The 22,885-nt window shown below is 40.5% G+C and overlaps 1 protein-coding gene across 1 annotated transcript in view; it reads left to right on the top strand.

Moving 5' to 3' along the window:
• LOC126473230 (tripeptidyl-peptidase 2) overlaps positions 1-22,885 on the top strand; it is a 289,445-nt gene that overhangs the window by 171,862 nt on the left and 94,698 nt on the right. Inside the window, exons 12-13 of the mRNA XM_050100144.1 lie at positions 5,101-5,257; positions 5,338-5,525. Coding sequence (XP_049956101.1) covers positions 5,101-5,257; positions 5,338-5,525 — 345 coding nt within the window. The remainder of the gene's footprint in view (positions 1-5,100; positions 5,258-5,337; positions 5,526-22,885) is intronic.

Consider the following 22,885-nt stretch of genomic DNA (forward strand, 5'->3'; position numbering starts at 1 on the left):
ACATTCAGGCACTTAACAGTAATTACCGGTTTTATTTATACAGAACTGGAATAGAGTAAGAAGTGGTACTAATCATTGTTCTGCATATTGTGCTGTGTACCAGACATGTTTCGTCAAATTCATAAACTGTGATTATGCAAACTGAGATTGCAGAAATGGCTGAAGTGTAACAATACTGTGCCTTTGATGAACCTGAAATAGTAAAGAACTATCAGAAATTATAATGTCCATGGATTTCCTGAAAAGTACAGTACACTTTTGAAAAAAATATTATCAAGAGGCTGAATCATGCTATTAGTTCCAGGTGGAATGAATATTAAGTCTTTTCATTGTCCTCCTAAAGACAGAGGTGTTATGTCCAGAGTAAGGGTCCAACAAATGCAATGAATTGTTTTGAGCAAATGATAAGAGTAGATTGAAAATTCAAGATTTTCGGAAATAAACATATGCCCTCACCTCCGCACCCCTCCCAAGGACAGATGTAATGCTATGGAAACAATAATCCACTGATAACTTGTCACTAACGTAGAATACGCGTGTGTCATAGCATTCATTGAGTTATAAGTGTCTGCCCCCGCCCCCCTCCTCATTTGAAATGATAAAGTGCAGTTTGCATGCAGGTCAGGTCCTGCACAAAACATGACTAGTTGGCTTTATGCACAGCATTTTAGGGAAAGTGAGATGCTTCATCTTCACAACAGCTATAAATATCTCTTTAGTATTACCCAGTAATGATATCTCCTCTACACGTATACTTGACGTAAACTTTCACAATTTTGCAACTTCCTTTTCCATATAATTTTCTGAATCTATTTAGCGAGGTTGAAGAAGGGTAGAAATCATCTTTGCATGGTTGATGAAAAAATTGGACCAAATTACCTTGAAACTCTGGACGCTCCACAAAGACTGATGCTAGTAGCAACCACTGCTAATTATTATGGACATTAAATCAGTTGCAAATTCGAGCGAAAGATAACTGTGAATAGTTGTGAGAGAAACTATCAACGGAAAATGAAATTCACTTTACAAATTAAGATCGCGTTGTGCTTTGTTATCCGTTTACCTATGTTTGATCAACCAAGCACGTGCTGTAGCTACGGCACGAGCATACATTTCTCCAGCCACTATGTCTTCTTCTTCTCTCCCCCCCCCCCCTCCCCCCCCCCCCCCCCCCCCCCCCCCGTTAAGGAACTCTTGTTGTTTCTGAGGAGCTAAAATTTTGACAATATGTTTCTTTTTGTGTATTCTTCCCGTATAAAACATTTAAGCGCAAGTTTCAACAAGACTATTTGGACTGTTTGTTCCCTTTGCTTCTATTAACCATTCATAAATTGGTATGTTTGAATGGCATCTGTGGGGCCTTGCCCACTCGTCACTAATAGGGTGCATATGAGATGCAGCGTTCTAGGAATGCTATACAATAATTTCAATCAAATAACATTAGTTATATTTCTAAAGAGCATTTGACAGTACTAAACTTTGGAGATATGTCAAATGTCACTAGCGAGAGGCGACATGAAAACAGTAAAGTTCTTGCTATACGCAAAGTTCCTTGAAGTTGACACGTCACTGATAACTATGTCTGCGATCTGGTGCCGATCTATGCCGCCGGGGCTAGTAGGAGCGGGGTTTATATGCACTTGTTGCAGGGGGCGCACCTGGCACGGTGCGGTCCAATTCTTCGTACCATTGGCTGTCGTTTTCTCACCGCCTTCTTTGGTCTTGCGTTCCGCATCTTTGTTCCAGCGATTGTGATCGTGGCAGAACAAGATCTACTACATTTTCTTTTCTTTTTTTATTTTTTAATTTTATTTTAATATGAGGTCATAATGTGCCATTGTAATGTCCTGGAGAGTGGTCCCTGCTCCTGGACATTCATTCTTTTCCACAGACTGCGGGCTTTCAGTTAATAAATGATGTGGTGTGATGGCCTTCAACTGCATACCCTCTGGCTCAGAGTTGAAATATTAAAAGTTTTGGCTAGTTTCGTTGTGTAGGGGCTGGGATGCGTAGCTGCCCCATTACAAGCCAAATACTGCTGAGTCTACAGTATACAATATGAATATTATACACATAAATCGAATGGTCATATGTTCCTATCACTTGGCAATTGCAAATGTAATGTAGAAATTTATGAATGAAAGATTGCAGTTAAATAAAATCTGCAGGTACTTTCTTAATGACTTTAAATGATGAGTACTATAGTAGAAGTACTTTTAAGAATGCAGTACATTTCTGCAAACACTTATTGGTGTTGATGGTCCAGAAATTAAATAAAATATAAGTTGAATAACAGGGAAACAATAGATTCCTTCTGCATGTAATTCGTTATGAACAACAACATATCTCGCAAGATATTCACTTCTAAACCCACAGTAAGTCTTCACTGTAGAAGCCGCGGAAATCTCGCAAATGCACAAGTGGGCATCCCGAAGTATTTCTATCTGCCGTGACCATGCGCAAACCGCTCCTCACTCTCCCAAGTCTCTGCTGCGACTGTGCATCCGTCACGCCGTACTGTCCCGGACCCCCATCCTCTCCCATACTGTCCTCACACTTCCATCCAGTCTCCCCATTCACGAGCGCTGTGATTGGCTAGAGCACTCCCGCCATGTGTTCAAGCCAACACACATTCACAAACATAATGAAACACATTTGAAATACTGGATTTACATTTAAATAACTTCAAATTAAATAAATATTCCTATGGCTGGGCTATAAACATGCTCTAACATACATTATTATATACATAAACAAGTTAAATAAACATATATCAAAGGAATAATGGATATTGAATGTAGTAGAGTTAACTCGGGTGAGGCTGAGGGAATTAGATTATGAAATGTCATGAGTATCGTTGATTGGTAAGAAATTGTATTAGCTGCGAGTTTGTGTGGATGTGAGTTCTTGTTCATTTACCATGAATGTAATTTAGCTATCATAAATCAATATCTATAAATTGATTTTTCCCACCGCATTTTCCAGCTGGATGACATGAAATGGTGGAATTGACATAAACCATTTAGCATGTTGGCAGCATGTTTGCTCAATTTACTGTGTCATACACATTAATTTAGGAAATAACTTACAACTAAGGCATTTCCTAAATTAATCTGTATGATACAGTAAGCCAAGCAAACATGCTGCAATATATGGCTTGTATTATTTTAGAACTGGTTGGTTTTCATTGGTGATATGTAGTGACCATATTATGTGCGATTGCATATTGAATATGCGTTTGCATATTTGGCTCCTTTTCACCAGTTATTGTATATTTTAACTAAAAACTAACCGGTGGTAACTCATTGAGGTACATGGGTTGAAGCTGTGTTGTTTTACAGTGAATATTTTGAGGCCATTAGAGGCATGGTAAACGACTTTGATAGTGCATAGGCTTTGACAGTTTGCCAATGCAAGGAAGCTTTTAATGATTCTGGTATCAAAGACATTTCTATGATGAGCACTCATTTTTTCCATATACCTGCAAGTGTTAAAAAGCTCGAAACTCAAGGTTTGGTGTTGAATGAATCTGTTTAGTTAAAGAATAAAATTATTCTAGTGAACAACTCGTTACCAGAGGTATTCCCAAGAAAACCTAAAGAAAAGTTCGAAAACATTTAAAACGATAACCCAGGCTTTGAACCCAGGTGCCAAATTGATAGTTTTATTAATGGTACGGGTGAAGTGCCAACATAACACAAAAGTTCAAGTACTGCCCAGTTACCTCAGTTGATGTAGAATAGTCCTTTTCCGCTCATAAAAATGTTTTGAATAATCGAAGACACAATCTTACTACCTAACATTTGGAACAGCACTTGGTTGTTTGTTTAAAATAGTAGAAAAATGTAAAATAAATTGTAAATGTTGCTTTAGTCCAATAGTATTAATTAAAAGTTAATGCTGTTCAAAGAATTCATGATTCTATGTTGTTTTAAAATAAAATATCACGGAGTGTTTGAGCGTGCCCCTCTGTATGCTATATATCTCAGAAGTTGGTCATGTACATATTGATTGTTTCACTGCGACTCACTCTCATCGCATCTACTTGTTACCAACAACAAAGGCAAAGAAGGAACAATTCTTGAAACATGGTATGCGTCCCGTTTTGCAAATTCTTAGAACATAATCCCAGAAAAGTCCCTTTCCTAATCTCTACCAGAAAGTATTCAGAAAATATCAGCGTTCTAAATGTACCGATTTTTCGCATGGCCGGTGCTCTTCCTCGTTATTGATATGCACAGGTTCAACTATGAGATATACTGCATGCAGTAACTACGATGTAATTCCGCCCCCCCCCCCCCCCCCCCATTTGATCTTGCATATTTTGACATTTTTCATGCATATTTGAAGCTTTTTATGATGCATATAATACAGTCTATAGCCATGTGTATGGTGTAATCTGATGAAAGTTTTTTATTTTCTTTGTGCTTAGTGTTGATGAAGAAATGCGATTTATTTTTTCTTCACTTTCATCATGTTATAATTGTGAACATTTTCATCGGTAAACTACTTAAAACTTTTGCTGAAGGTGTGTCAGTAATAGAACTAAAATGCATTCTGGCAACTGAGTTTGTGCTGTAGTTACTTAAACCAGAATTTGTTTAAAAAATAAGTTTGACAATTCTGCTGGAGAGATTACGAGTTTAGTTTGATTAACAGCTTCTGTGTTAATAATTGAATGTCATTTAAGGGTAAAAGATGCAGTACATCTGTTTCTTACTGGAATACTTGTATCTGTAGCTGCCATTAATGCTCACAATTGCTTCCGTCATGGTGTGGCCACTAGTTTGTTGCCTATTATCTGCTGGTTGACTGACCTTCAGGCTGCAGAACTCACAGTATCAAACACTTTTCAAATCAATAAAACATTTAATTACTGGACATATTTTAACATTTTTTAGTGTTGACATTCTGTAGCTCAGTGCAGTCTGAAAGTCTCCATATGTGTTTTAGGCAGTGTTCATGTGGGTGCAACAAGTCAGTAATTCACACACTTTTTTCCCCAAATAAAAAATTTCTGCTAATATTGAAATTGTAAATATAGTTGTAGTATACACAGATGTATAGTAATCCTCCTCCAACTATGCATTTAAATTTCAGATCACAATGACAAAATTGACTTCCGGATCAAGTTTGCAGTGACCTGCAGTGAGCCTTGGGTGCAGTTTCCGTCACACTTGGACTTAATGTATATGGCACGAACTTTCAGTGTGAAAATAGATCCTACTGGCCTGCCGGATGGTGTTTTCTTCACAAGGTAATAGCTTCCCTCTTACTAAATTACCTTAATTTAGTGGCACCATAGGTTGCTAATAGGTCTTTCTCTCTGTTTTCCAGTTTGAAGGCATATGACATCAGCTGCACCAGCAAGGGACCATTATTTCAAGTACCAATTACTGTGGTGAAACCACTTCAAATACCTCGTGAACTGCTTCGCCCAGAAATGTCTTTTAAAAATATATTATTTAAGCCAAATACTATTCATAGACATTTTGTATTGGTGCCTGATAAAGCAACATGGGCAGGTAAATATGACGGGGAAACTGTAATAATGCATTTATTGTTTATGATGTGGGAACTGATTAAAAAATGCACAAAATATACACATTATTAAAAGTTAATAAATTGCCATCTAGGTCAGCAAAATGTAGGAGATGTTCCATAGACTACTGGGAACAGGAATTGCTTTTTCATTGCAGCTTCCTTTTTTATTGAAGTAAAATTTAATTTTTAGCCCTTTTGCTGCTGTTGGTGTGTGTATGTTATCGTGAATGGCCAAAATTGGAGTGTGTCGACTTTCACTGGTGAATGTCAACAGATACCAAATACGCCAGTCACAGATATGTTCTGGTGGAGGTCCAAAACAGAAGAGTCAAAAAACAAGCGACTGGCTCTCTCCTTCCAAATCCTTTTTTCTGCTCGGAGTCAATCAGCTTTGTCCGTCTTGTGCAAGATTTGATAACGTGAGCAACATGTTCTTAATTTTTTTTTCCAATACCTTAATTTATATTAAACAGATACTGCAGTAAATCGTGATCTTCTTCATGAAAAGTTAAATGTATTAATTGCGGGTAAACGAGAAGACAATTGTTTTTATTTTTCTCAAGAAAAGTATTCTAAAATACTTTCTGAAGTGGTTTCTGCTAAAGTTAAATGCAACACACCTTTGGATTATAGACGATTAAAATGTTTTGATGTTTTAAAAATTAATGAAGAAGAGAAGTTAATTGTGCCATTAAAACCATGGTAAACAAACATACAGTATTATGTAAACAATGAAGAATTGTACAGTATACTATATGAAACTCGCATCAGAATAGGCCACGGAGGAAGAACACATATGCTTAAAAAGTTAAAAGTTAAATACAAAAATATTTCTTATGAAGTTGTAATGTTGTACTTAAATTTATGCAAACAGTGTCAAATGAAACACAGTGCACCTAAGAAAGGTATTGTTGCAAAGCCAATGGTTAGTTCTGAATTAAACTCAAGATGTCAAGTTGATATGATAGATCTGCAGTCAAACAGAGATGGCGAATGTAAGTTCATAATGGTGTACCAAGATCATTTAACTAAGTTTGTCCAGCTACGACCTTTGAAAACTAAGAGCTGAAGAAGTAGTGCATCACGTTCTTTCAATATTTTTAACATTTGGTGCACCAGCAATATTGCAGTCATATAATGGTAGAGAATTTAGTAGTGAAGTCATATCCGAAATATGTGCTATGTGGAAAGATGTTAAAATGGTTCCTGGTAAGCCTCGTCACAGTCAAACACAAGGCTCAGTTGAAAGGGCCAATCAGGATATACAGAATATGCTAACTGCATGGTTGAACGATAACGATACAAATAAATGGTCAGATGGTTTATCCTTTGTTCAATTTGCCAAGAACACTACATACCATGAAGGAATACGCCAAAGTCCTTATGAAGCCATGTTTGGCATTAAAGCAAAAAGAGGCACAGCATCACCTTTTTTGCCTGGCGAACAAATTGCAAATATTGAAACTGAAGAAAACTCGAAGAAATTGCCAATACTTCTGAAACCGAAGAACAGCTTGAAGAAACTGTTAATGCTTACAAAAAAAATTTGAGCGGTGGTCATACCGAAAACCATATTCCAAAGAAAAATAATGAAGAGGACCTACAACCTACAATGTCTTCACATCAAATTCTGTCTGTAAAACACGAGTTGATTTCTACAAAAAGAGTGGCCGCGAAAGAAAATCTTCAACTGCAAGCAACACAGATGTTACGAAACTCACAAAAACAATTTCCTCCTGCTCAATTTGGTGATAATGTATGAATACAAGTCCCTGATGTCGACCGTGGTCGTACAGATAGCTGAAATGTGTTAGCGGTTGTTGTTGGAATAGAAGACTCAGGCTTCTATAAACTGGCAAATAAAAACCGTACCCTCAAGCAGCTTTACACACGCAATCAGTTCATAATTTGTAAAAAAAAAAGTTACTTTTTGTAGATGAGATTTCTTTTCAAGAAATGTCGCTGAGAGAAGCAGCTGCAGCTAATTTGAGAAGTGGGGGACAAGGCTATACACACGGTCATTGCAAAAGGAAGTGTTCCACAAATAAATGCAGTTGTAAAAGCAAGGGACTCTTGTGCAATTCAAAGTGTCATAAAGTTTAAGTTGTTGCAATAAATAAGATTTGAATCACATAAATAATTTTTTAATAACTATTTTCTTTTCTCATGTAGAATGTACTGTGTATTTTAAATTCTTGGTCATTCCTTTCAGAAAGAGAGGCAAAAAAGTTAAATCACCTTTGTGACATTTTATAGCGACTGAATTACGGAGAAGAAAATACAAATCTCCAACATGATCAACATTCACCATTAGTGCATGGTGAATGTCAAAATTCTGTTGAGAGGCCAGACAAACGTGTGGTTCCTGAAGAGGGGCGAACGGCTGAAAGCAAGGGGAAACTACAGCCGTAATTTTTCCCGAGGGCATGCAGCTTTACTGTACGGTTAAATGATGATAGCGTCCTCTTGGGTAAAATATTCCGAAGGTAAAATGGTCCCCCATTCGGATCTCTGGGCGGGGACTACCCAAGAGGACATCGTTGTCAGGAGAAAGAAAACTGGCGTTCTACGGATCGGAGCGTGGAATGTCAGATCCATTAATCGGGCAGGTAGGTTACAAAATTTAAAAAGGGAAATGGATAGGTTGAAGTTAGATATAGTGGGAATTAGTGAAGTTTAGTGGCAGGAGGAACAAAACTTCTGGTCAGGTGACTACAGGGTTATAAACACAAAATCAAATTGGTGTAATGCAGGAGTAGGTTAATAATGAATAGGAAAATAGGAATGCGGTTAAGCTACTACAAACAGCATAGTGAACGCATTATTGTGGCCAAGATAGATACGAAGCCCACACCTACTAGAGTAGTACAAGTTTATATGCCAACTAGCTCTGCAGATGACGAAGAAATTGAAGAAATGTATGATGAAATAAAAGAAATTATTCAGATAGTGAAGGGAGACGAAAATTTAATAGTCATGGGTGACTGGAATTCGAGTGTAGGAAAAGGGAGAGAAGGAAACATAGTCGGTGAATATGGATTGGGGCTAAGAAATGAAAGAGGAATCCGCCTGGTAGAATTTTGCACAGAGCATGACATAATCATATCTAACACTTGGTTTAAGAATCATGAAAGAAGGTTGTATACATGGAAGAACCATGGAGATACTAAAGGGTATCAGTTAGATTATATAATGGTAAGACAGAGATTTAGGAACCAGTTTTTAAATTGTAAGACATTTCCAGGGGCAGATGTGGACTCTGACCACAATCTATTGGTTATGAACTGTAGATTAAAACTGAAGAAACTGCAAAAAGGTGGGAATTTAAGGAGATGGGACCTGGATAAACTGAAAGAACCAGAAGTTGTACAGAGTTTCGGGGAGAGCATAAGGGAACAATTGGCAGGATTGGGGGAAAAAAACACGGTAGAAGAAGAGTGGGTAGCTTTGAGGGATGAAGTAGTGAAGGCAGCACAGGATCAAGTAGGTAAAAAGACGAGGGCTAGTAGATATCCTTGGGTAACAGAAGAAATATTGAATTTAATTGATTAAAGGAGAAAATATAAAAATGCAGTAAATGAAGCAGGCAAAAAGGAATACAAACGTCTCAAAAATGAGATCGACAGGAAGTGCAAAATGGCTAAGCAGGGATGGCTAGAGGACAAATGTAAGGATGTAGAGGCCTATCTTACTAGGGGTAAGATAGATACTGCCTACAGGAAAATTAAAGAGACCTTTGGAGAGAAGAGAACCACTTGTATGAATATCAAGAGCTCAGATGGCAACCCAGTTCTAAGCAAAGAAGGGAAAGCAGAAAGGTGGAAGGAGTATATAGAGGGTCCATACAAGGGCAATGTACTTGAGGACAATATTATGGAAATGGACGAGTATGTAGATGAAGATGAAATGGGAGATATACGATACTGCGTGAAGAGTTTGACAGAGCACTGAAAGACCCGAGTCGATACAAGGCCCCATTGGAACTACTGACGGCCTTGGGAGAGCCAGTCCTGAGAAAACTCTACCATCTGGTGAGCAAGGTGTATGAAACAGGCGAAATACCCTCAGACTTCAAGAAGAATATAATAATTCCAATCCCAAAGAAAGCAGGTGTTGACAGATGTGAAAATTACCGAACTATCAGTTTAATAAGTCACAGCTGCAAAATACTAACGCGAATTCTTTACAGGCGAATGGAAAAACTAGTAGAAGCCGACCTCTGGGAAGATCAGTTTGGATTCCGTAGAAATGTTGGAACACGTGAGGCAATACTGACCCTACGACTTATCTTAGAAGCTAGATTAAGGAAGGGCAAACCTACGTTTCTAGCATTTGTAGACTTAGAGAAAGCTTTTGACAGTGTTGACTGGAATACTCTCTTCCAAATTCTGAAGGTGGCAGGGGTAAAATACAGGGAGAAAAAGGCTATTTACAATTTGTACAGAAACCAGATGGCAGTTAAAAGAGTCGAGGGGCATGAAAGGGAAGCAGTGGTTGGGAAGGGAGTGAGACAGGGTTGTAGTCTCTCCCCGATGTTATTCAATCTGTATATTGAGCAAGCAGTGAAGGAAACAAAAGAAAAATTCAGAGTAGGTATTAAAATCCATGGAGAAGAAATAAAAACTTTGAGGTTCGCCGATGACATCGTAATTCTGTCAGAGACAGCAAAGGACTTGGAAGAGCAGTTGAACGGAATGGATAGTGTCTTGAATGGAGGATATAAGATGAACATCAACAAAAGCAAAATGAGGATAATGGAATGTAGTCGAATTAAGTCGGGTGATGCTGAGGGAATTAGATTAGGAAATGAGACACTTAAAGTAGTAAAGGAGTTTTGCTATTTGAGGAGCAAAATAACTGATGATGGTTGAAGTAGAGAGGATATAAAATGTAGATTGGCAATGGCAAGGAAAGCGTTTCTTAAGAAGAGAAATTTGTTAACATCGAGTATAGATTTAAGTGTCAGGAAGTCATTTCTGAAAGTTGTGTGGAGTGTAGCCATGTATGGAAGTGAAACATGGACGATAAATAGTTTAGACAAGAAGAGAATAGAAGCTTTCGAAATGTGGTGCTACAGAAGAATGCTGAAGATTAGATGGGTAAATCACATAACTAATGAGGAGGTATTGAATAGGATTGGGGAGAAGAGATGTTTGTGGCACAACTTGACCAAAAGAAGGGATCGGTTGGTAGGACATGTTCTGAGGCATCAAGGGATCGCCAATTTAGTATTCGAGGGCAGCGTGGAGGGTAAAAATCATAGAGGGAGACCAAGAGGTGAATACACTAAGCAGATTCAGAAGGATGTAGGTTGCAGTAGGTACTGGGAGATGATGAAGCTTGCACAGGATAGAGTAGCATGGAGAGCTGCATCAAACCAGTCTCAGGACTGAGGACCACAACAACAAGAAGTCAGAAATAAGGGTATTTAGCAAATATTTTGCACATACCCTAAGCAACTATGTGAATGTTGACATTCACCGGTGAAAGTCGACATTCTCCAGATTTCGGTGTTTCACTGTAACATATACACATCTTGCTAAACTGTTACCCAGGTATTTTGGATGTGGATATGTGTGCTGCTTTGGTTTTCCTACATACTGTGAATGAATGCCTGAATGTGCCCTGAGATGCCCTCTCACTTGTGCGAATGAGTTACTTCCATATCTTGGTGAATAAAAAAAGTTTTGAATATTTATCATACAACATATGTTCCTCATTGCGTGCTATCTTTTGCAACAAAAAAAAAAGGGGGGGGGGGGAGGGGGGTTGATATCTTGAATTGTTTGCGAGATATGATGACTTTTATGACCACATGATTTGCAAGCACAAAGACACAAATGAGCTCATCGCACACAACTGTTTTTCGGATATAAAACCCAATAACTCGGAAACGAAATGAGACATTTTTCTGCTCTCATTTGTAAATAAAATTTCGATATCTTATCTACATTTAGTTCATTGCAATGTATGAGCTAAAATCAACCACACACAAAGTTTACGCAATGCATTTTCTCCTTTGCGAGCTCTTTAAAATTTTTTGCAATGTTTTACTTAATTTGATGCAGCGCAATAAGTATGATGGAAAAGAAAAAGATATTTACTTCTTTATTGAGTGAAGGTATCAGACTGTAAGATCTGTAAAAGTCAATTTTTTTCATCTAATAGTTTTAAAAAAATTGGGTGATAAGTGTTTCATATTGGCTGGAACACCATTTCTTAGCACAAGCACCAGCATTTGCCGTGCTGTACAGCCACAACAAAAGCCACAGCACATCCATACCAGTGAAAGGATTAATGTTAAAATAGAGCAGTGAAAAATAATAAAATGTATGCTAGTATAAGATAAACCTTGCTTACGGAAAAAGAAAACCATAAAAATTGAGGAGGAGGTGATATTCTGCTGCCCACGTGAACTACACAATATCCTTCTCCATCCCTACTCCACCCCTGCTTCCAATCACATGCCTCATGGCTCATATCCCGGCAATAGAACTGAATGAAAGATCTGCCTCATACAACGTCCCACTACTACCTACTCCAGTTTGGTCACTGGCATGTCCCAGCCTGCCAAAGGCAAGGCCAGATGTAAAGACAGCCATGTGATCTACCAACTTAGCTGCAACCACTGTGCAGCATTCTTGTGGCCATGATAACTAATAATCTGTCTGTCAGTGTGAACGGCCACTGCCAAATTGTGAGAGAGACAGCTCGCCCACGCAGTTGCTGAACATGCCACCCAACACTGTGCTTCACGTTAATGACTGCTTCACGGTCTGTACCATGTGAATTCCCCTCTAGGGGGGGCTCACCACTCTTTTGTAAATTCGTGCTTTGCTGCTATGGGGCACCAGCCTTTGCAGCACCTTTTTCCTATCTGTGCTGCATGTTTATTCTCCTGCTATTCTTTTTCCTCTCCCTTGGGGAACATGTCTTGAATATTTTTGGGATTGTATTCTGAAGTTTTAGTAGCCTGACATCAGAACAGTCCCTCATGTGGTTTTTTCTTCTTCTACTTCTTCTTCTTCTTCTTCTTCTTCTTCTTCCTCCTCTTCCTCCCCCCTCCCCCCCTCTCACCCTTTATCCACTTTAGTGTTTCAAAGTTCCTCTTTATTTCCTCTTCCTCCCTTTTGCACTCTCAAAGGCTGGCCCATGTGTTTGACATGTAACAGGTGACCGGATAACGTGTAATTCCCAGCCCTTGGTTGACAGTAAGTTAGCACGTTCCCCTTGGTACAGGCCAAGTCCAGGGAGGGGTGATTGCCTGAGCTGTGACTTTCCCAAATTGCAGTTAGTCACTCTTTCAAGAGTTCTGAGGTTTGAACAATCACCTAAGGTGGGTGATGCCCCTCCCACCCACACACCCCCACCCCCGATTGCGCCCCCCCCCCCCCCCACCCACCCAGTTGGAAGGAGTGTGCCATCAGAGACGCTGCCAGTCATAGGGGAGTTATTCATAATGAGCCAACCACTTTCTCAGTCTATGTCTACTAAATGTAAATGGAATGAGGCTAAAGATTCCAAGACTCTTCCAGCTGCACCTCGGTTCCTCATAGTATCATGTACCAAAGGTGGTCAGTCCTTTGCTACAGTTAATCCACTTATTATTCAGAAAGATATTGATGCAGTTGCAGGCACGGTGAAATCCTGCTCTTGTTTACACAATGGGACTTTGCTTCTGCAGACCAGTTGTGATTTTCAAGCCCAACAACTGCTTACAGCTTTGCCATTCCACGGCTATCCTGTTCGTGTCGAGGCCACCCAAACACTGAATTTTTCACGTGGTGTTGTTTATACTTGGCTGCTTGGTGGTCAGGACTGAGAGAGAAATCCAAACTTACCTCTCTTATCACGGCGTCACTGCAGTCCATTGGATAAGGAAAAAGGTTGATGCAATCGTAGTGCGTCCAAGCACTCTCTTTCTCACATTTGATCGAATCGAGCTTCCATCAAAGATCAAAGCAGGCTATGAAACCATCAAAGTCTGACAGTACAGTGCCAACCTGCTGCATTGCTAGCAGTGTTGGTGTTACAACGGCCTGTTCACATTTCCTGTAAAATGTAAAAATATGGGCAGATGTGTTATTTGTGGTAGGGATGCTTACAAGGGCTATTGCTAGGCTCCTTCTCCCTGCTGTATTAATTGTAATGGTGACCATTGCACCTTATCCTGTGAGTTTCCCATGTATCTGGATGAACACGCCATCCAGGAGATCAGGATGAAGGAAAAAAGTATGTTACCCTGTCACTGACGAGTTATTGGCTTGTTGAAAGCCCTTCATCTTACCATCCGGCACCTGAAAGTGCCGTTCTCGCTACACCTCGCTCCATGAAGGACATGTCCATGCAGTCTTGAGAGGTGCAATTCAACATTGCAGTCGTAAAATCACCCAGTATCGTGGCAGCATCCCACTCCCATTCTCCTCTAGCTGTGCAACGAGGCACCAAATCTTTGCTTCTGGTGGCAAAATCACCTGCTGCACAACCAGCAGGCTGCAAAGAACAAAAGGAATAATCCCGCGAAGAATCTGTGGTCCCTCCAGCCAACAAACATTTGAGACTTCTTCTGCCAACTGCAAAGGCTCAAAGAAATCAAAGGCAAACAGTTTTCCTTACCCGACTCGTAGATCCTCTTCAGTGGCGTCTCTGTATGATACCCTCCATTTTGCTGGTGTGCACCGCATACTATTTTTCTGCCCTGAAATTTGCAAGCTGACCCAGTGAGAATTCTGACACCTCTGCTGATCTCATGGAATAAGAACTTCCAGCCTCTGCGCCCTGTCGCAATGAGTTTTCAAAAGACTGATACTCAGCAGCCGCCAAGGTGACTACCTTTCATTTGTTCCCTCATCCCCAATCCCCCTTATGACTCGTCTGCAGTGGAATGTTCATGACATTAGATCCAACTACCAGGAAATGGGGCTGCTCTTAGAATTGCAGCGTCTGGTTGTTTTTTGCCTCCAGGAAACAAAATTGCATTCTTGTGACCACTTTGACTTCTTGCATTTCCTTAAGGTCCACCTTGACCTTTCCCCCCAAAGCATGGCATTCCATGTCATGGGGAGTCACGTGCTGCTGATCTGGGATGACATTCATAGCCAAATCATCTCACTAAACACTTGCTGCAAACTGTTGCGGTCTGCATTCTTCCTCGCTTCACCTTTTCTCTTTGCAACTTCTGCATACCTGCGTCATTCAGTGTCACCAGGCAGACTCCCTCCAGCTTAGTGGTCAACTCCCTCACCCCATTTTGCTGCTCAGTGACTTCACACGATCCACTTCGGGGCTCTTCCAGAACCTATCCGGGAGGTGCCCTCATGACTGACCTCAACCAACTCAACCTCATGGGTGTTAACACTGGAGCACCCATGTTCAGACTCTGTGCAAACCTATTCCCATTTGGATCTCTTGTTGTGCACTACCCAGCTTGCCCATCATCTCGAGTGGTTCGTTCCCTTTGACATGTACTCATGGGACCATTTCCTATGTGCAATCAGTTTGCTGACTTCTATCCCACTTATGTGTAAACCCAATTTGCAGTTTTTTGCCCCACTTATGTGTAAACCCAATTTGCAGTTTTTTGCCCCACTTATGTGTAAACCCAATTTGCAGTTTTCTAAGGCTGACTTAAGGCTTTACTCTTCCCTGTTTACCTTTGATGAGCAACATTTCCCCAGTTGTGACGAATAGGTAGAGTACCTCATGAACATTATCCTTGCTGCTGACTGTGCTGTGTCCCAATCCCCTACTGGTCTGAGGCGTGCTGTGATGTGATTCGTGCACAGAGACGTGCTCTCAACTTCTTTTAACAGTTATCCTGCAATGACGAACTGTATCCATTATAAACGGTTGCATGCACAGTGTCGTCGCGTTCTTCACAATAGCAAAAAAACTAGCTGTATTTCATTTACTAGTTCTTTCAACAGTTTCACTCCCTCTTCAGTCATGTAGGGCAATCTGACAGCTCTCTGGGACCATATCCATTCCCTAGTTTCTGGCCTGATCATAGCAGATGAAGTCATTGTGGACCCTATTGCTATATCCAACACCTTGAGCCGCTGTTTTGCAGAGATTTTGAGCTCCACCCGTCACCCTGCTTTTCTCTTGGAAACAAATGGAGGCAGCTTGGATGATACCCTTCTCTTCTTAGAATCATGAATGTTACAATGCCGCCTTTACTATGAGGGAGCTAGATCATGTGCTCACTTCAGCCCTATCTTTCACCCCAAGGCTGGATTTTGGTCACATGTAGATGTTACAGCACCTTTCTGTTGCGAGCAAGAACTTCTCCTTTATATGTACAATTGCATTTTGGCAGATGGCATATTTCCCAGATTCTGATGTGAAACTACTGTCATACCCATACTTAAGCCTGGTAGGGACAGACACCTTCCTTCTAGCTACTGCCCCATTTCTCTCACCAGCTGTGAAGTGCAGGGTGATGGAATGTGAGATTCATGGACAGCTGATATGGTGGCTTGAGTCTCACAATCTACTAACCTCTGGACAGTGTGGATTTCAAGTGCACCATTCTGCAGTTGACCATCTCGTCACTTTCTCAACCCATGTCATGAACGGTTTTCTGCGGAAATACCAGACTGTTGCCATGTTTCGTGATTTGGAGAAAGCCTATGACACCTGTTGAAGGACTATCCTCTGTAAGCTATACACGTGGGAGCTTCCAAGGTTAGCTACCCAGTTTCCTTCAGGAATTTTTAAAAGACTTGGTTTTCAAGGTACCTATTGGTTCAACCTTGTTGGACACCTTCATCCAGGAGAACAGGGTGCCTCAAAGCTTTGTCCCGAGTGTTGCCCTCTTTGCTATAGTCATTAACCTCATTATGGCCTGTCTCCTTGTTCCGTCAATGACTTTCCGATCTGTTGCAGTTTTCTACAGACTTGTCTTCTTGAATGGTTTCTTCAGTGATGTCTCAGTCGTCTTTACTCGTGGAGTATCGACAGTGGCTTTTGTTATTCCACTGACAAAACCATTTATATGAATTTCTGATGGCACCATGAGTTTCTTCCACCGTCTTTACATCATGGACGTATCGTTCTTCCGTTCACTGAAACTCCGAAATTCCTGGGACTCATGCTTGATAGAAAACCTTCTTGGTTCTCACATGTCTTACCTGGCTGTACGCTGTACCCTCTATTCTGTGTCTAAAATGTTCTAGGGAGTGGATCGGACCACCCTCCTTCGTTTATACCGATCCCTTTGAAACTGGACAATGGGTGTTTCGTTTATGTATCTGCATGTCCAGCCATATTACGCCATCTTAATACAATCCACCATCGTGGAATTCATTTGGTCACTGGCACCTTCTACACTAGCCCGGTTGAGACAATGTATGCAGAAGCTGCCGAAGTACCACTGTCATATTGGTGTGATGTTCTTGTCAGCAGATAAGCATGTTGCTTGTTTGGCATGCCTGGCCACCTGCCTCCTTTTTCAATAACACCCTTGGCTGCCAGTGTGGGGCATGTGTCTGTTACCTCCCAGAGTTCACTTTCGGCTCGTACTCTGGCAGCTTAAGTTCATCACATTGGCTTCACGTGGCAGCCCATGTTCATCTTGGATTTCATTTGTTTCCTAAGGTAACTGCACTGGATACGATCTGTCGTAGAGTAAGTTTCTTGACCTTTGCACACAACTTAGAGCCATCAGTGTACACAAAGGTGCTGTCACTATGACCGACCGTGATAGTGGATGTGCCGTCATTGGCACCAACCATTTTTGGAATTGGCTTCCAGAACACTGCTTAATGGTTAGAGCAGAGCTCCTTGCCCTCTATCAGGCCACCCAGTATATCCGGCGACACAGGCTTTTTAACACTATACCGTCCAGCGACACCATACTGGTGTCGTGCACAAAATAGCGGTCAACAGCCGGCGACACCACACTGGTGTCGTGAGCAAGTGTCACGCAGTGGCCGGCGACAGCACTTTAGTATCTTTTGCATTCTGTTGATGTTGTGTTTAGGTAACAATGAGTTACACACAACAAGTATTTTGTTTTTATAAGTACTTGTGCCCTTTCATCATGGCAGACGAAAGAGACGATAAGATTATTTACGATGAATGCGCGGACGCCTTGTCTGATGTTTTGGATGACTTGGCCGATTGGGAAGAAGACATTGGATATCAAAAAAATGAAAATGAAGCAGAATTGTCGGAAGATAGTGAAATACGTCCAAGAAGAACTAGGCAAACACTATGGTTGCTAACTGATTCGGATGAATCAGATGAAGAAGACCATGCACAGTGGACAGACTTTGATTTACCGAGGAGCAGTAATAAATTTGAAGGATCTTCGGGTCCAAACATATTTCCAAAAGATTCACAGAGCGTCGAGGATATCGTAGAACTATTTATTGGGAACGATGTATTTGAATATATTAACAATGAAATCAGCAAGCACTACAGTCAAAACTGCAATTGAAGGAAATTGGATAAAAAAATGCCAAATTTGTCGACATAACGGGACCCGAACTTAGAAAATGGTTTGGGCTTGCTATTCTTATGGGAATTGTAAAGAAAATCAAGGATCGATGATTATTCATCAATGAATCCATTGATAGACACAACAATATTTCGCAAAACAATGTCCCGCAACCGATTCAGACAAATATTATCATTTTTACATTTTTCCAACAACAATAATAAACCAGATAATGCTGACTGGATTTAAAGGGCAATTCGTAACTGATTATTTTTCCAAAAAGCTTAAAGAAAATTTTAATCTAAGTCAAAACATCTCAATTGATGAAGGAATGATACCATGGCGTGGACGATTAAAATTTAAAGTTTACAATCCATCGAAAATGATGAAATACTGCATACTCATTCGGATGGTGTGTGATTAGAGTACAGGATACATTTCCTCATTCAAGATATATTCTATCACTGGACAGACTTTAGCAAAAACAGTGATAGAACCATTGACACCTTCTTATGTAAAGTGGCATTACTTCTACATGGATTATTATTATAACAGTGTAGAACTTGCAGAGAAGTTACTTGAAAAGAAAATTAGAGTTTGTTGAATGATACGGCAAAATAAAGGATTTTTGTAAAAATTAAAGCACGCAAAAGTCAATGTGATTGCAGCTTGTCATCAAGGAAAAGTGAAGTATTCGCACAGGTATGGAGAGCTTCGAAAACTAAAACGATACGAATGATCTCTACAACACACATGCCACTTTCACTGACACTCAAAGAAAATGTAGAAAAACCAATTACACAATAAACAAACCTGAAAGTGTATTACACTACAAGAAATACATGACAGGAGTGGATCGGGCATGCCAATATTAGAGTTATTACCTTATATACAGAAAAACTATAAAATGGTCAAAAAATGTTTGCATGTACCTTTTTAATTGTGCATTATTTAATGCATTCCATACATGTCAATATGTCAATACAGAAAAGTCTCCGATTTCACGATTTTTTATTGAAAGTGTCTGATTTGCGGATAAAAGACCATGTACCTGCTTCTGAGCAAAACTTGGAGGTTGCCACTACATCGTGTATGTCTCATCATGATCCAGTCACATAAAACAGCAACAACTAAACTTATTTCTGAAATGAAAAAACAAAACTGAAGAAACTGCCACGTATGCTCCAAAAACAAAAAAGAATGACCAACAACTTAATGTGCAAGTCTTGTGGAGTTAAGTTACATCTTGGAGACTATTTTGCTGCATATCATATGAAAGAGAAATACTAAGTACCAAAGACAATGCAAATAAACAAATTTTGTATTTATTTATGTAAGTATATCTTTGAAATTTCATGGAAGTTGGGGAACAGGGTTGAGAAGTTAAGAGAACTAACGATAAGATTAGTAAAACTTAACAATTTATATACTCCCGGTAATGTCAAGAATGGCCGGCGACAAGCCAAGTAATTATAATTAGCACTGCCAGTGCCAGACGAATGAATTTGTATGAGACGTGCGGACGGCAGAGTGTTAATTGTGTCACACACTGTGCACTTCAGAGCCTCTGAGTGCTGTACACATTGCATCCCTTAGTGCAACAGATCTAAGAAGCTGCCACTTTCTCGCTGTTGAGTGAGCCACTGTGATGTTCATGTGGGTTCCTCATCAGATTGGTGTGACAGAAAATGAGGTTACTGTCAAAGCTGTAATCCTCCTATGGTGTCACTTTGGCATCACCACTGGTCTTCTCTTCATGGGAACAAGCTCCAGGGAAATAAACTTCTCCTCTCACAGCCACTTGGCTGACCTCATCTCGCTCTTGCGCCATTAGATCATCATTGTAGTTAGGTTGTGTATTGGGTATTGTCGATTTTGCTATTGCTATTTGCTAAATTGGTGATCTGCCTCCACTTTGTGCTCATTTGCTGTCACTCTGTGATGGTTCGCCATTTCCTGACCTAATGCCCTTTTTTTAACTACTTACATTCTAATTTATGTTTGATGCCTTGGGTTATTGGGTGTTTTAGCAAATGACACATGGGCTGTCAACTGTGTTTTATTTCTTATCCATTGCAGCAATACAGCGAAGGGCATTTAATCTTTGGTTCAGGGCCTCCACTGTCTCTACAGCATATTTTGATGTTTCTCCCTTATGAGCTTAGTTGTTTTTGCACCCTAAAAAAAACTGTCTGGATTCTTCCCACTAACACCAGTTTCCTGAATTGGTCAGGTGGAAGTTCTTCCTACAATACATCCCCTGATTCCCATATCCCCCTTGGCCTCAACTTTCACTGGTCTCTGTCTTCCACCTGCTTATCCCCCTCTCTGCTCCCACTCCAGTGCTACACTCCTATCCCACCCATGCACCTACATAGATCTTTCCTCTCCCTCTCCCGCCTTATTACATCCCTGTGTGTCCCCCAGCCATACCCTGCTGTCCCTCCCTTTCCCTGCCCCACACCTCTTCCCTACCACCACTATGCATCCCAGCTAGATTGCTGCCCACATCAGATGCAGTTGCAGTTAGACCTTTGCACCTGGAGGCTGTGTATGTGTGTGTGTGTGTGTGTGTGTGTGTGTGTGTGTGTGTGTGTGTGTGTGTGCTTTTTCTGTTTCTGAGGAAGAACATTGTCCCAGTGCATTTTTTTCATTTTGCCTGTTTGTGACTCAACACCTTTGTGTGGTGAGCAGCCATCTATCCTATCCATCTCATTATTTCTTCCTTAGGGGGGAGAGAGAAAGAGAGGATATTCTATTTTAAAAAATGGCTATATGCTGCCAATCACTCATGCATATAAGATGCACTCAAAAAGAAAGTACCTGCATGCTGTAAAATGAAAACCATTGGGAGGGTCATAATGTCATTATCAGTGGAAAAAGTGTGGTCCCCATAAGAGCACGGATGTGTTCCAAACTCACCGCTAGAGGGACGTAGGTAAGCACCCATGTGATGCCTGGGTGAGCACACATTCGCCTACCAATGCACTCAGGCTGTACTGGAAACAGTGAAGTGTCTGCTTCAAAGAAGAGCAAAGGGGTGTAGTGCCAGACACTTGTAGGAATGAGGGGGTTAGTAATTCATCAAAGAATAGTAGAGGGCTGCAGAGTGCACTGTATGTCCGAAGCAAGGGCTAGACATGGCACAAGCAATTCAAGGATGGATGGATGGATGTCATTGGCCGTTGATGTTCAGTGTGGAACTCCATACTGCATTACCAGTACCATTGTCCAGTACGTGGATGACCTGACTATTCAAGGCCAGCTAGTTATGGTAGCAGACATTTCCAGGATTGAGCATTGGAAGTGTTCGTGCTACTGTTAACTGCAGATTGGAATTTGACAAGGTGTGCACCCAGTGGGTGCCTCACAGTCTTCAACCAGCACAGGAAGTGTGTTGAATGATACTCTATTGAACATCTGCAGTGCTATATCAGGGAGAGGAATGACTTCCTGTCACAAGTGGTTGCTAGAGATGAAACATAGTGTCATCACTTCGACACAGAGTCAAAATAATTTAAGTTTTCAGTACAAGCATGCTGGGTCACTGCCACCAAAAAAATCCAGGGCTGTTCACATAAGTATGGGAAAGGCTATGCTAACATCCTCCTTTGACAAGAAGTTGACTTTCTGCAGCATGGGATAATAGTGAATGCACAGCGATATTCATAAACCTTGACCACCCTTTGCAAAGCAAACAAATTGAAATGATCTGGTCAACTTGTATGTGAGGCCATTCTGCTCCACAACAACACGAGGCATCGTACACCAAATGCCGTCAAGTAGTTCTTGCAGACATTTAGATGGAAAGTTTTCAGTCACCCACTATACAGTACAAATCTGTTTCCCTGCAATTACACAAATTTTGGAGAAACAAGGACATCAAGCAATACATTTGGAACTGGTTCACAACATAGCCCCAGGAATTTTAAGAGATGATAATTCACTGTCTTATGACACAGAGGGACAAATATCTCAACAATTGGTGGGCAATAATTTTGAAAATGGTGCATGTTTCTGGTTACAGCTCTCTCTCTCTCTCTCTCTCTCTCTCTCTCTCTCTCTCTCTCTCTCTCTCTCTCTCCCCCCCCCCCCCCCCCTCCCCCTCTCTATCTAACTCTTATAAAATTGCCACTTGTGGTTTCCTTTCCTTATTAGTGATTGTTGCTTTCTTACTGTAGTTTCCGTTATTATAATGAATTGATATCATAGTTTTTAAAATATCGTATAGTGATGGTGGTTCCAGTCAAGAACTGCATGAAAGCATATACCTTTTTATTGTGTAACACTTTTGTCCTTGTCTTTCTTTGTAACCAGTATTCCTAAAGTTGACCAATTTCAGTACATGTTTCCTTTCATTGTAACCACCTGGTACATTTAATAAATGACAGAATGCAGGAGGGAAAGAAATTGCATAGTCAGATAATATATAGTTGATCAACAAATGTCAAGATCCAATTCCAGCAAAAACTTTGAACACCATTTTCCTTTTAGGTTCTTTTAAATAAAGAATCAGTGGTACAGTTTTAGCACGCCTTCTAACCCCCCACATGACAGACCTGAGGTACTATGGGAGCTGCATGCTTGCTGCAGTTATTGAAGTTGAGCATGTGTGTTCCTGTCAGTATTATAAATATGCTCCTTGTGATATATTTTACATTGAGAAGAGCAGGTAAAATAGCACTTACAGTTACTTCGAAGTGCTACTGTCAACCAGATAGTCCATCTTTATTGTGTTCATCTTTAAATTGAAGCCCATTTTTTGTGTCTGTGTTTTCCTCAATAAATAAATATTTTTTTGAAAGGATTATGCCTTGATGAAATAAAATTGTCTTCCACCCCCCCCCCCCCCCCCACCTGTGCATGTTTTTTTTGTGTTTGTGGTTATGAAACTTCTCT

This window comes from Schistocerca serialis, chromosome 4, assembly GCF_023864345.2.
Source record: "Schistocerca serialis cubense isolate TAMUIC-IGC-003099 chromosome 4, iqSchSeri2.2, whole genome shotgun sequence".
Classification (NCBI taxonomy): domain Eukaryota; kingdom Metazoa; phylum Arthropoda; class Insecta; order Orthoptera; family Acrididae; genus Schistocerca; species Schistocerca serialis.